We start from the raw sequence: 13,982 nt of genomic DNA, 5'->3' as shown, positions 1-13,982 counted from the left end.
CTTTGAAGGTGACTCGGAAACTACAGCTAATCCAGAATGCAGCAGCTAGACTGGTGACTGGGGGCGGCCGCCGAGACCACATAACACCAGTCTTGAAAGACCTACATTGGCTCCCAGTACGTTTCCGAGCACAATTCAAAGTGTTGGTGCTGAGCTTTTAAGCCCTAAACGGCCTCGTTCCAGTATATCTGAAGGAGCGTCTCCACCCCCATCATTCTGCCCGGACACTGAGGTCCAGCGCCGAGGGCCTTCTGGCGGTTCCCTCATTGCGAGAAGCAAAGCTACAGGGAACCAGGCAGAGGGCCTTCTCGGTAATGGCGCCCACCCTGTGGAACGCCCTCCCACCAGATGTCAAAATGATAAACAACTACCTGACATTCAGAAGACATCTTAAGGCAGCCCTGTTCAGGGAAGTTTTTAATGTATGATATTTTAGTGTTTTTTGGTTTCTATGGAAGCCGCCCAGAGTGGCTGGGGAAACCCAGCCAGATGGGCGGGGTACAAATAATAAATTATTATTATTATTATAATTGAAGTTAATTTTGCCAATTCTATATACTCACTTCATTTACAAATCCACTCTTCCTTTGTTGGTATGTCCTGAGATTTCCATTTGGTAGCAATCACTACCTTGGCAGCTGTTGTTGCATATAAAAAGATTTTTTTTTCATATGTGGTATGTCTTTGCCCACAATTATTATACTATATTATATATTATATTATAAATAATAATAATAATTTATTATCATCATCAGTAGCAGCTGTTATTATTATTATTAATTTATATGCCACCTAATAATAATATTTATTATAATAAATATTAACAACAACAACAACAACACTGTTGTGAAACTATACTACATTATTATCATTAATTTATTATTACCACCAGTAGCAGCCGCAGCCAAAATAAACCCCCCAGCCCAGGCGAAGGCGTCGTCGTGTGTACTCTGCACGCGCCCCGGAGCCCCCTCGCGGCCTGAGCCAGAACTTCTTCCTTCCTCCTCCTCCTCCAAAGCGGGGGGTTCCGCCCCTGCCCTTCTCTTCCTCCCCGCTGGCGTGCCCGTGGCGCCGGACCCCGGCTGCCGGATGCGGCCTCCCCCGGTGCGGGTGCTGCGCCTGGGCCGCGCGGCCTACCTGGACTCCCTGGCGGCGCAGGGCCGCTGCGTGAGGCGCCACCGCGAGGCCCCGGCCTCCTCTGAGGCGCCGCACCGGCTGCTGCTGTGGGAGCCGTCGGGCCCCGTCTTCACGGTGGGGCTGCGCGGCCTGGACGCCCGGCGGGCCTCGGCGGCGGAGGAGGAGCGTCGCCTGAGGGCGCTGGGCGCCGGCTTCGAGCGCGTCCCCCGCGGCGGCCTGGCCACCTTCCACGGGCCCGGCCAGCTGGTGGCCTACCCGGTGCTGGACCTGCGGCGCTTCGGGCTGCCCGTGCGGGGCTACGTGGCCGCCCTGGAGAGCGTGGCCGTGGCCGCCTGCCGCAGGCTCGGCCTCCCGCAAGCCGCCGCCCTGCCGCCGCCCTGCACCGGCGTCTGGCTCCGCGGGAGGAAGGTCTGCGCCATCGGTGGGTGAGAGGAGAGAAATCTCTGTCCTCCAGAGGCACAGCTGTCTGCCTACCTAGGGCTATCTCTCTCTCTCTGTATATGTATATGTGTGTGTGTATATATATATGTATCTTGCTATACCTGTATATGTATATATATGTATATATATACCCATCTCTCTCTCTCTTTGTATATATGTCTATGGCTATCTATATGTACCTAGGGCTATACCCATATGCACATCTATATCCCTATCTATCTATATGTATCTATACAGTCTATATCTATATATGTCATATATCTAGGGCTATATCCATATCTATATCCCTATCTATATGGTTATCTTTTTCTATATCTACCTAGGGCTATATCTATATCCCTATCTATCTCTGTACCTACCTACCTATATAAATCATATCATACCTACCTAGGGCAATATCTATAACCATATCTATCTCTATACCCCCCCCCTCTCTCTATATATATATCATATCATATCTACCTAGGGCTATATCTATGCCTATATATGTAGCCATCTCTCTCTCTCTCTCTAGCTATCTACATCTATTTCTATTTCTACAATGTATCTATATCTGTCTAGGGCTATACCCAAACTGATATATAGAGAGATAGATATGAACATATATAGATACATAACTATCTGTGTATGTCTATATGTCTATGTCTCGATATATATGTGTCTATATGTCTATATCTGTATGTATGTATATATCGGTCATATATCTACCTAGGGCTATATCCATCTCTATATCCCTATCTATATGGCTGTCTTTTTCTATATCTATCTAGGGCTATGTCTTTATCTAGCTATAGCCAAAGCCATTTCTAATTCTATATATATGTCTATATCTATCTATATATCTATATATCATATCTATCTACTGGTATATCTATATCTATGTATATCTATGGCTATACCTGTATCTATCAGCATCTACAGCTATACAGTATATCATGGGGTGGAAATGGACCGATCCGTCTTTTCTGAAGGAAGACGCATCTTTTGTTCACTTTTGGGTGCTGCAGACATGTCTTCCAGGCATCATCTTAGAAGAATTGTTCCCTCCAGTGTGTGAGAGAAACAAACATTGGAGGGAACATTCCTTTCTTAAATTCGGACTTGCCATTTACAGCGTTAACACATGCTGATAGCCTTTAGCCAATTAAACTATTTGTAAGTTAATTCATTTCCCTGGTGAGTCAATTAAATATTGCAGCCCTAATCTTAAATTTTGCTACCTTTTAAATCGTTTTAATAGTTTGCTGGAAGTTTATTTATTCCGGTGTTCACTCTGAGGTTACTCCATGCAGTTGTTTTCTTCAGTACAGTGCTACCTTGGTTCTCAAATGCCTTGGTACTCAAACAACTTGGAACCCAAACACTGCAAACCCAGAAGTTAAGTGTTCCAGTTTGCGAACTTTTTTCAGAAGCTGGAAATGCTCTGTTTTAAGTTACGCTTCCGATTTGAGTGCCACACTTCCGATTTGAGTGTTACACTGAGGTCTGTCTGTTTTTGCTATTTATTTTGCATTTTTGTTTTTGCGGCTCTCTTCGTTTTGTTTTTGTGTCTGCGTGGAACCCAGTTCAGCTACTTATTGATTGATTGTGTGACTGCAGTACACTGTTTATTGCTTTCATTTTTATGGATCAATGGTATCATTAGATAGTAAAATCCATATTAAATTGCTGTTTTAGGGGTTGTTTTTAAAAGTCTGGAACAGATTAATCCATTTTGCATTACTTTCTATGGGAAAGTGCACCTTGGTTTTGGAACGCTTTGGTTTTGGAACAGACTTCTGTAACGGATTAAGTTTGAGAACCAAGGACCACTGTATTGCGACACAGCACGTGATCAATCGACGGGCAGCTCTCCCTTCCCAGTAAGTTTAATGCATCTCTCTTGTCTCGCTCTCCAGGCATCCACTGTGGAAGGCATATCACCTCTCACGGTTTGGCTCTGAACTGCTGCACCGACTTGACGTGGTTTGACCACATTGTTCCTTGTGGGCTGGAGGGGAAGGAGGTGACGTCTCTGAGCAGAGAACTCCAGAGACACGTCTCAGTTGAAGAAGCCACCGAGCCTTTTCTGGCTGCCTTTCAAGAGGTGTTCAAGTGCACTTTGATGGAAGGATCTCCAACAGAGAATTAGGAGTTTGGGAGAATGAATTGTCCTAATATCCGCCTGCTCCTTAGGAACACACAGTGCTGTTCCTAACGGAAGATCTACTGAATCATGAAAATCACTGTATGCCTTTGTGTATGAGGTTTGTCTTCTGCTACCAATGTGGTGCCTTCAGATATTACTGTGTTACAACTCCCATTATCCCATTAGCTGTGTGGGCTGGGTATGATAGGAATTGGAGTTCAACGACATCTGGAGAGACTGGGCCAACCCAGTTCTGCTGCATAGACTTGAAATGTTGGAGCTTCCTTTCCCAGCCAGTCCTGGGAATTTTGCCTTTTTGTGAAAGGAGAGTCCCAAGGAATTTTCAACGGAATGATCAGCGTCTCAAATAAACTACGGTTTCCAAGAAGCCGTGATGGTATTAAAGGTGTTCAAAGTTTGTGGTGTAATGGGGTTTCTGTTCAGTTATTTCCGTTAGGAGAGCTGAAGATAATGCCAATATATTTTGCATCTGGCAACACAACGTTCCCCTCTGGTTTCAGATTTTCAGATAGTACCTGGGTAGACAAGTCTAAAAAGTCCGGGAGACAAATTTTCACAGCCCTCTAGCAGCTATGGTGGCTCATTGACCACAAGTGTATACTCGATTCTGACCCAACTAAGTCTCCTAGAACAAAAAATACCTCAGGAGGTTTAGTTTGGTCAGAATCTAGTACAGTGGTACCTTGGGTTAAGAACTTAATTTGTTCTGGAGGTCCGTTCTTAACCTGAAACTGTTCTTAACCTGAGGTACCACTTTAGCTAATGGGGCCTCCTGCTGCTGCCATGCCACCGGAGCATGATTTATGTTCTTATCCTGAAGCAAAGTTCTTAACCTGAAGCACTATTTCTGGGTTAGCGAAGTCTGTAACCTGAAGCATCTGTAACCTGAAGCATCTGTAACCCAAGGTACCACTGTATACTGGGAAAGAATATAGACTTCATGATTTTAGAGATGATTGTAGAAGTGGAACAGGGTTCACTGTGATAAAATGCTGAAGGTTCCCCCCCAAATGTTTGGAGATCGCATAGATTAAGACACTTTGAATTTTCCCAATCGCCTCTCCACCCCCACCCCCCGCCCCAGTAAACTAATAGAATAAATAATCTATAAAGCCATCTTTGTTAGGTGGTTTTTCAGTGGGTGACATTCAACTGTTCCTGCTGGTGTCCTTGTCAAGTATTTCCATTCTTTATTCACTAGGGTAAATTTATATTCTGGCGATACTATGTAATCTGAAAAATGCTTAGTTCCTCTAGTAAATGGGTTTAGGATTGCAGCCTTACGAGTGTGTACAGCTTCCTGAGACAAGTTAATATGGAATATTTTCATTGTTCTAATTGAAAGGCCAGTGGCTGCCATATATATATTTCTTCTGGGACACCTGAAACATGCTTTCAGGTCCCCTTTCTGTGGTCACAACTGAAGTGGTTAAAGAATGCTAGATAAGTAGATTAGTTCCACTACTTGACAGCATTCTTACGAATGTCATTGCAGTTCTGATCTGCAAGGGCTAAGAGATATTCTAGAATCCCGCATCCAGAATAAAATGATTTTCATAATAGCTGGGTGGTGCCAGAAGAAGCCCTGGTGGTTGTCTAGACATGTTTTAGGATTCAGATGCTGCAGCCTAACCTGACAAATATCAGTGTATGAGGAAAAGGAAATTTGGGTCTGTCTGGCAGCAGGAAGGATAGGAGGTTCTAAGTAAGTTTGATGGTCGACACTCAAGTGTTTCATTCTTTACTTTATCTGTAAAGGTATTTATGAGCCGTAGTAGCTCATAATACTGTAGCAGCACACAACAAATAAAATTGAAAACATACAACAAAAATCATAACATACAACATAAAATGGTAGCATACAAGATCAAATGACCCAACAATGAATAAAGTGTATTATCTCAAAATGCTTGGCAGAGCAAAAATGTTTTTGGCTAATGGCAAAACGTTTTTCCAGCTCTGCTTTGAATCCCTCCTGGATAACAAACAAATACCTGTATACAGGTAGAGGAATGGGGTGGGGAACTTTTCCTGCTTTATGTATGTTGCCTTTTCGGGAGATAACAAGGGAAACCCCCAACCCCAGCCCATAAGGCAGGAGAACACAGTACAGTGGTACCTTGGTTTACGAACTTAATCCGTTCCGGAAGTCCGTTCTTAAACCAAGGCGTGCTTTCCCATTGCAGCGGGGGACTCGATTTACAAATGGAACACACTCAACAGGAAGCGGAACGTGTTCTGCTTCCAAGGCAAAGTTCACAAACCAAAACACCTGTTTCTGGGTTTGCAGCGTTCTTAATCCAAGTTGTTCATAAACTAAGCTGTTCTTAAACCAAGGTTCCACTGTACTGCTTCCCTTCTGGAAAGGCAACAGTGCTGTGGGGAGAAGAGGCACAGCAATACTTCTCATGTGGCTCTGGGTGTCTGATATTTCCCCAAATGATGCAGAAAGGAGCCATGCCACAAAGACACGATCCTTTTCTCGAGAAAGGTAATCATCAAGGCAACCAAAGCCAATTTGGCCCTATAACTAGGCATGAAATACGTCGAGACAATCTGTTCCAAGGGTACTTGTCAAGTATTGCCACACAACCCTGTCAACCGCCTTCCTGAAATGGGTCTTTGGGATTAGGCAGTAGTAGTAGTAGTAGTAGTAGTAGTAGTAATAGTAATTTATTTGTACCCCGCCCATCTGGCTGGGTTTCCCCAGCCACTCTGGGCGGCTTCCAACAAAGACTAAAAATACATTAAAATGTCACACATTAAAAACTTCCCTTCAGATGTCTTCTTAATGTCAGGTAGTTGTTTATCTCTTTGACATCTGATGGGAGGGCGTTCCATAGGGCGGTCGCCACTACCAAGAAGGCCCTCTGCCTGGTTCCCTGTAACCTAACTTCTCACAGGGAGGGAACTGCCAGAAGGCCCTCAGGGCTGGACCCCAGTGTCTGGGCAGAACGATGGGGGTGCAGACGCTCCTTCAGGTATACTGGGCCGAGGCCGTTTAGGGCTTTCAAGGTCAGCACCAACACTTTGAATTGTGCTCAGAAACATACTGGGAGCCAATGTAGGTCTTTCAGGACCAGTGTTATATGGTCTCGGTGGCCGCTCCCAGTCACCAGTCTAGCTGCCGCATTCTGGATTAATTGCAGTTTCCAGGTCACCTTCAAAGGTAGCCCCACGTAGAGTGCATTGCAGTAGTCCAAGCGGGACAAAACCAGAGCATGCACCACTCTGGCAAGGCAGTTTGTGGGGAGGTAGGGTCTAAGCCTGCGTACCAGATGGAGCTGGTAAACACCCCAGCCACTCTGGGCTGCTTCCAACAGGATATTAAAAACAATAAAACATCAAACGTTAAAAGCTTTCCTAAGCAGGGCTGCCTTCAGATGTCTTCTAAAAGTCAGATAGTTGATTATTTCCTTGACATCTGATGGGAGGGTGTTCCACAGGGCGGGCGCCACTACCAAGAAGGCCCTCTGCCTGGTTCCCTGTAACCTAACTTCTCACAGGGAGGGAACCGCCAGAAGGCCCTCGGAGCTGGACCTCAGTGTCTGGGCAGAACGATGGGGGTGGAGACGCTCCTTCAGGTATACTGGGCCAAGGCCGTTTAGGGCCTTAAAGGTCATCACCAACCAACAGATTTTCTGGAGTGGTGAGATCATGGTGTCTTTCGGGACAGCTGAGACCATTCCTGCCCTAACACATTGACTGCATGCTGGACCCACTTGGTCAAATGCTCTTGGCAAGCTTTAATAAGCCCAAAGGGTCAAGGGGACAGACACACTGCAAGCCACATCATTGTGAGGAACTTGTCCACATCATTGATTGAAACCAATCCTATGAACTTGCAGCAAACGCCACTGGACACCTCATTGTAGATGGCCAGGAATGTGGCTCGCCATGAAGATTGCTATGAAGGCAAGTGACGCTCAAGGTGCCTTGCAAACAGTTCACAGTGGGCTTTTCTGAAGGGTCTAAAAATATTTTTTAAAGTGTTGAAGAATCGCTACAAACCTTTATATTCAGCTCTGCAAAAACCTGGCTAGCTTGTGAATGTTAGAGCATCGCTTCTCAATCAGAAGGTGATTCTTAAAATATGTGTGTACAAGTATTAAGATGGAGGTGAAGAGGTCCAAAGTCAACATTTGTTCAAAAACCCCGATTAAAAAGGCTTTCCCTTTCTTTCACTTCTGCTCCTTAACTGGAACTAAATGTCCTTCCAGTGAAGAATGCTCTCTTTCTGCCCTTCCCATCTCTACCATTTGACACTTTGATTTATCTGACGTTATTTATTAAACGAATTATATGGGTTTGGCTTTTTTAATACCAGGTCAGGCTTGGCCAGAGAATCATGGCATATAGCCAGTGGCTTGCTTAGAAGAGTACAACGTTGGGGTTTTTTTGTTTTGTTTTTTGTGGAGTTCTTTTTAAAGCTTTCAGCAATTGTGTTTCCTTGAGGCTTCTTCTGTTGAAAGAAAGTTGGGGATTCTTGAGTTAGTGGCATTTAGGCTCATCATCAATTTCCCACAGGAATGTGGGAAATAATCCAAGCAATTTGCAAGGGTTCCCTGAGTAAAGAGTAGCATCATTTATTTAAATATATATGAGCCACACTTTTATAAAGTGTATCGCTGTGGCTGGCAGCGTGGCCATATAATCAGTTCATACAAATAGCCATAAAACATAACGAAAATCATTACGAGTTGGTTAAAAAGGAGAAACTCATTGTGAAGGCCTGTCTATAAACAGCAGATCTTTCAGAAGATGCCTGAGGTTTGCCCTGGTTTGACTCATGGGCGCTACAATCCTTTCACAGTTTTTTGTTTTTTTACCTTCCCTTCGCAGTGGTACCTATTTATCTACTTGCCCTGGCGTGCTTTTGAACTGCTAGGTTGGCAGCAGCTGGGACAGAGCAACGGGAGCTCACCCTGTCGCAGGGATTCGAACCATCGACCTTCCGATCGGCAAGCCCAAGAGGCTCAGTGGTTTAACCCACAGTGCCACCTGTGTCCCTCATCCTGTGCACAGTTACGTGGAGATAACCGTCTTTGAAAAAAGTGGGCTTTACTGCCAAGTAAATTCCTGCCTTGCAGGCGGGTTGGTGTCCCTTCCAACTTTACAGTTCAATGATTCTAAATATGCATGTAGGGTCAGATTTAGGTTTGATGAGGCCCTAAGCTACTGAAGGTAATGGGGCCCTTATATGTCCAGCTGTCCTTTGTCAACAACAAATTGTCCCTGTTGTTGTTTTTTGTTGTTGAATATATGCTATATGGTAACTTATGGACCTCATAGGGATCTCAAGCCATTTGCACATGTTGCCATGCAAGAATGTAGGCACCTATATATATAGAAATGAGCAAACCAGTGATATTTTAGGGAGCAGGCTAGCAGGTGGGGGCCATGACTAACAGCATAGGAGCCTACGCAACACAAAACACTGTTGCTGTATATAAAGGTAAAGGGAGCCCTGACCATTAGGTCCAGTCGTGGCCGACTCTGGGGTTGCGGCGTTCATCTCGCTTTACTGACCAAGGGAGCCAACGTTTGTCCACAGACAATTTTTCTGGGTCATGTGGCCAGCATGATTAAGCCACTTCTGGCAAAACCAGAGCAGCACACGGAAACACCGTTTACCTTCCCGCTGGAGTGATACCTATTTATCTACTTGCACTTTGACATGCTTTCAAACTGCTAGGTTGGCAGGAGCAGGGACCGAGCAACGGGAGCTCACCCCATCGCAGGGATTCGAACCGCCGACCTTCTGATCGGCAAGTTCTAGGCTCTGTGGTTTAGACCACAGCGCCACCCGCGTCCCATAGCTGTTGTATGTAGGTTTGATTTTATTTGTTTTTTATCTTATATTTTGGAAGTGTACATCCATTTTTCCCCCTTTAAATTTTTTGGAGAGTGCGGCCCTAAGCTATAGTTTGTTTAGCTTTTACGTAAATCTGGGATTGGACCATATGTCTCCGATCTGGCTAGGCACCCCCAAACAGCTTGCAGGGGTTCCTGCTTTCGGTCAAACTTAACCTCAGATCGCTTTCATTTAAAAGCATTTTATCAGCCCCATTTTTCTCAGCTAGCAGAACTAGTGGTTTCTGAGGATTGAGATCTGCCACTATTGTTGCTTAGCGAAACAGCTGGGAGTCTCTTGACCTCTGCTCCATTGCAAAATAACCCATCCTTGCCATTGCGCGACATTTATGGCTTCTAGGAACGGGAGCGGCCGCTCCTGTTCAGAGGGAAGATGAGGTCAGGACCTTCCAGCGCAGCTGAGACATGCCCCACAATTGCGTAATTCGTCCCAGGTTTGTAGCCTGAAATATGCACCACAACTGCAGATTTAACTCATAAATCCAGGCAGTAATTTAGCCCTGCCATCTTGCAGGAGGAAAAAATAAAACAAGGACTGAGGCGGTGGCTTAGGACATGTCTGCACGAATGTCAATCAAGTGAAACTCTGACGAGGGCGAGCCTGATGTGGACCCTGCTGTGTTGCAAATAGGAGTGAGACCAGAAGCACGTTGCAAAGTATGAGAACAATCTCTCAAAGGACCTGTTGATGGCATTTTACCATTGGACTGTGGAGAGTGTATTAACTGTGGTCTGTGTGTGTGGTTCGGGAGCTGCACGGTCAGGGAAAAACAATGCTGTCCAGGGTTGTAAAGACTGCGGAGGGAATAATTGGGCGCACTCTTCCCACCTTGGATCAAATCTACGCTTCCAGGTGCCATAAGAAAGCTGCAGAGATAGTGCAGGATAGTGCGCACCCCGGAAATGATCTCTTTCAGCTTCTGCCTTCTGGAAGAAGGTCCAGGGTTATAAAGACTAGGATTAGCCACCTGAGAAACAGTTTCTATCCAAATGCAATTTTGGTTTTAAACGCAGTGCAAGGTAGTCTCTATGTGAGTATATTGTATTTAATTATGGGGTATCAGAGTTTTTAGGGGGCTAACCAGGCTGGGATAGCTAGGATAGCAGGCTTGTTGGTTTTTGAATGTCTGATGTAGATTTTTTCAATTTTGTTGTTCTATATGGGACGATGACAATAAAGATTATCGTATTGTATCGTATTGTAACATCAGAAGAGCCTGCCGGATCAGGCCAATGGCCCGTCTAGTCCAACATCCTGATCTCACAGCGGCCGAACAGTTTTCTGTGGCAAACCAGCAAGCAGGATCTGGGCACCAGAGCAATCGTCTCCCTGTGGATTTCCATCAACTGGGATTCTGAAGCATCGCTGCGCTGTGGAGCGCAGAACAGAGCCATCGTTGGCAGAATTCTCCTGGAGTTTGTCTAATCCTCTTTTATTTTTTATTTATTTTTATCTTTTTTAGAGAAGATTGGAAAACGTTTATTGTTGTTTTTTAAAAAAAATATTTAACATAACTATTACAAAATACAGTGGTGCCTCGGGTTAAGTACTTAATTCGTTCCGGAGGTCCGTACTTAACCTGAAACTGTTCTTAACCTGAAGCACCACTTTAGCTAATGGGGCCTCCCGCTGCTGCCGTGCTGCCAGAGCATGATTTCTGTTCTCAACCTGAAGCAAAGTTCTTAACCTGAAGCACTATTTCTGGGTTAGCGGAGTCTGTAACCTGAAGCGTATGTAACCTGAAGCATATGTAACTCGAGGTACCACTGTATAAGCAAAATATTGCAAATACATACATACATGTATATTTCAGATAAGCACGAGTATATATAAAAAAGAACAAAAAAGGAAAAAGGAAGAAAAGAAAAAGGAGAAGAAGAAGAAAAGTTGGAAGAATTTCTTCCTAAATTTATTCTACAGATATCTCAATAATAAAATTTCATTGATTGACTTCCATCGCTTACACTGCACTTCCTATATACATTTTAATCAAAATTGTATCCGTTATTCCTTATTTTCCCCATACAATTGTATGGTCTAATCCTCTTTTAAAGCCACCCAAGTTGGTGCTGCAGCAGGGAGTTCCACAGTTTAGCTACGCACTGTGCACTTTCTTCTCTCTAATTTATTTTTTTGGTTTTTCAACTTAAAATTCTACAGAGGTATATCAAACATAAATAATAAAAAACAAGATTCCAAGGAACCTCCTGGACTTCTATCCTCCCCTATGTGGGTCCTATCATTAATCAATTCCTCCCTCATCTTTTATGATAATCCAAACCCTTTACTTCTTCTGTCATGTCCAGAATTAGCCTTAAACAAAAGAGATATTCCAATCCTACTAACAATTTTAACTGAGTGGGGCCCCAAGCTATAGCTTGTTTAGCTTATACATAAATCCGGCACTGCGCATATCCCTAAACATTTTGTGAATCTTTGTACTTTGGTCCATTTACTGTATTCATTTCCCCCAATCTGAACTATAAAATGGTGGTTTTCTTGAGTCAAAATCAGAGTACAGTACCACTAAACATTTTTTTATATATATATAGAAAAAGAAAGCACTGGACTTACCTCCAGGTAAGCGTGAATAAGAGTTTTTGCTTTTGTTTTTCATGTGCTGCAGACTCTATGGGGTCCTGAAAACACATGCAAGCGGCAGGTCTCTCCTGCGCTGTGAGATTACGATATTGTATTTATTTGAATTACCTACAGCCTGTTCTACTGATGAAGGCTAGGATGGCAAAACAAGGCTAATATTCCGGAAATCCTTGTCTTAGACTCTGTGAAAGGATTCTGTGGAACTGTAACAACCCTTCATGTGGATGATTGGACTCTTTGAACAGACAGGTGGAACATATATCTGGATACATGTATGGACCTTATGCATGAACTCACTAGAGAATGAACTGATCCACTGGGTCTTCTGCTTTTTTCCTTGAACTTTATGAGACTTCCGTTGAAATCTACAATCTGATACAATGAATGGTATACAGTGGTGCCTCGCAAGACGAACGCCTCGCAAAACGAAAAACTCGCAAGACGAAAGAGTTTTCCGTTTTTGAGTCGTTCCGCAAGACGAATTTCCCTATGGGCTTGCTTCGCAAGAAGAAAGCCCATAGGGAAATTTCCGGGGACCTCTTTTAAATGCTGGCGGTGGGGAGCAAAGCCTTTCGCCCCCCTCCGGCCTTCAGAAGAGGTCCAGGAAGGCCGGCGGGGGCCGAAAGGCTTTGCTCCCCACCGCCAGCATTTTAAAAACGGTCCGGGAGCTGCGCTTTCCCGCTATCCCAGACCGCTTTTAAAATGCTGGCCGTCGGGAGCAAAGACTTTCGCCCACCGCCGGCCTTCAGAAGAGGTCCTGGACCTCTTCTGAAGGCCGGCGGTGGGCGAAAGTCTTTGCTCCCCCCCGCCTGCCTTCCCAGGATAGCGGAGAAGCGCAGCGCGTTTCTCCGCTATCCCGGACGGCTTTTGAAGGCAGGCAGGGGGGAGCAAAGACTTTCGCCCACCGCCTGCCTTCAGAAGACCTCCGCTGTCCCAGGGGCTTTTAAAATGCTGGCGGTCGGCAGCGAAGGCCCATCAGCATTTTAAAATCGCCCCGGGACAGTGGAAAAGTCTCCGCTGTCCCGGGGGCTTTTAAAATCCTGGCGGTTGGAAGCAAAGCCCTCCTGTCCCCGGAGCTTGCGGGGCGGGAGGTGGGGAGAAGGGCTTTTCTTCCCACCGCCAGCCTTCAGAACAGCCTTCTGAAGGCTGGCGGTGGGAAGAAAAGCCCTTGTCCCCCCCCCCCCCCAGCCTTCAGAAGAGGTCGGGGGACAGACTGTCCCCGGACCTGGTCTGAAGGCGGTTTCCATAGGAACGCATTGATTGATTTTCAATGCATTCCTATGGGAAACCGTGCTTCGCAAGACGAAAAACTCGCAAGAAGAAAAAACTTGCGGAACAAATTAATTTCGTCTTGCGAGGCACCACTGTATCTTATTTATTCAAAAGTACAGCCGGTTACGTCTTGTGTGTTTATTATGTTTCACGTAACCATAGGTTTGTTGTCGTTTTGCAGCGTGCAGCAGGCAGCAGGCAGAAGTTCAATTTTTTTATTGATTTTCACAAAATTATAAACAAGCAAGCAAGCAAGCAAGCAAACAAACAAACATAAATCATAACCTTATTAAAAATTACACTTAATAACATTGTTAAGTGACTTCCTCGCTTCCCCTTGGCTGAATTTCAATGCATATCCTTCTAACGGTTTTCCAAATCACAATTCTTATAAAATTTAACTTGAACATTAACATCCTTAAGCCTTTCCATTTGAAATTAAACATATTAATTCATCACTTAACTTATATAAAATCCTAAACCAATTCAGTATCTGCAAGCTGTTTC

At 44.7% G+C, this 13,982-nt stretch overlaps 2 protein-coding genes across 3 annotated transcripts in view; both read left to right on the top strand.

The window, feature by feature from the left end:
• LOC128412208 (zinc finger protein 850-like) overlaps positions 1-13,982 on the top strand; it is a 264,328-nt gene that overhangs the window by 24,191 nt on the left and 226,155 nt on the right. The gene's annotated exons all lie outside the window — the stretch shown is intronic.
• Positions 1,035-4,124, top strand: LIPT2 (lipoyl(octanoyl) transferase 2). The gene is made up of 2 exons (XM_053385120.1): positions 1,035-1,558; positions 3,477-4,124. Exons 1-2 carry the CDS (start codon positions 1,090-1,092, stop codon positions 3,707-3,709), a joined length of 702 nt encoding a protein of 233 aa, XP_053241095.1. The 5' UTR covers positions 1,035-1,089; the 3' UTR covers positions 3,710-4,124.

This window comes from Podarcis raffonei, chromosome 4, assembly GCF_027172205.1.
Source record: "Podarcis raffonei isolate rPodRaf1 chromosome 4, rPodRaf1.pri, whole genome shotgun sequence".
Taxonomy (NCBI): domain Eukaryota; kingdom Metazoa; phylum Chordata; class Lepidosauria; order Squamata; family Lacertidae; genus Podarcis; species Podarcis raffonei.
The sequence above is the reverse complement of the archived record's forward strand: the minus strand, read 5'-3'. Positions and strand labels throughout refer to the sequence as shown.

Excerpts from the sequence above, each read along its gene's own strand:
- LIPT2 (XM_053385120.1), top strand. The coding sequence starts at position 1,090 with ATGCGGCCTCCCCCGGTGCGGGTGCTGCGCCTGGGCCGCGCGGCCTAC. Across the intron at positions 1,559-3,476 it reads GAGGAAGGTCTGCGCCATCG|GCATCCACTGTGGAAGGCAT; the intron begins GTGGGTGAGAGG and ends CTCGCTCTCCAG.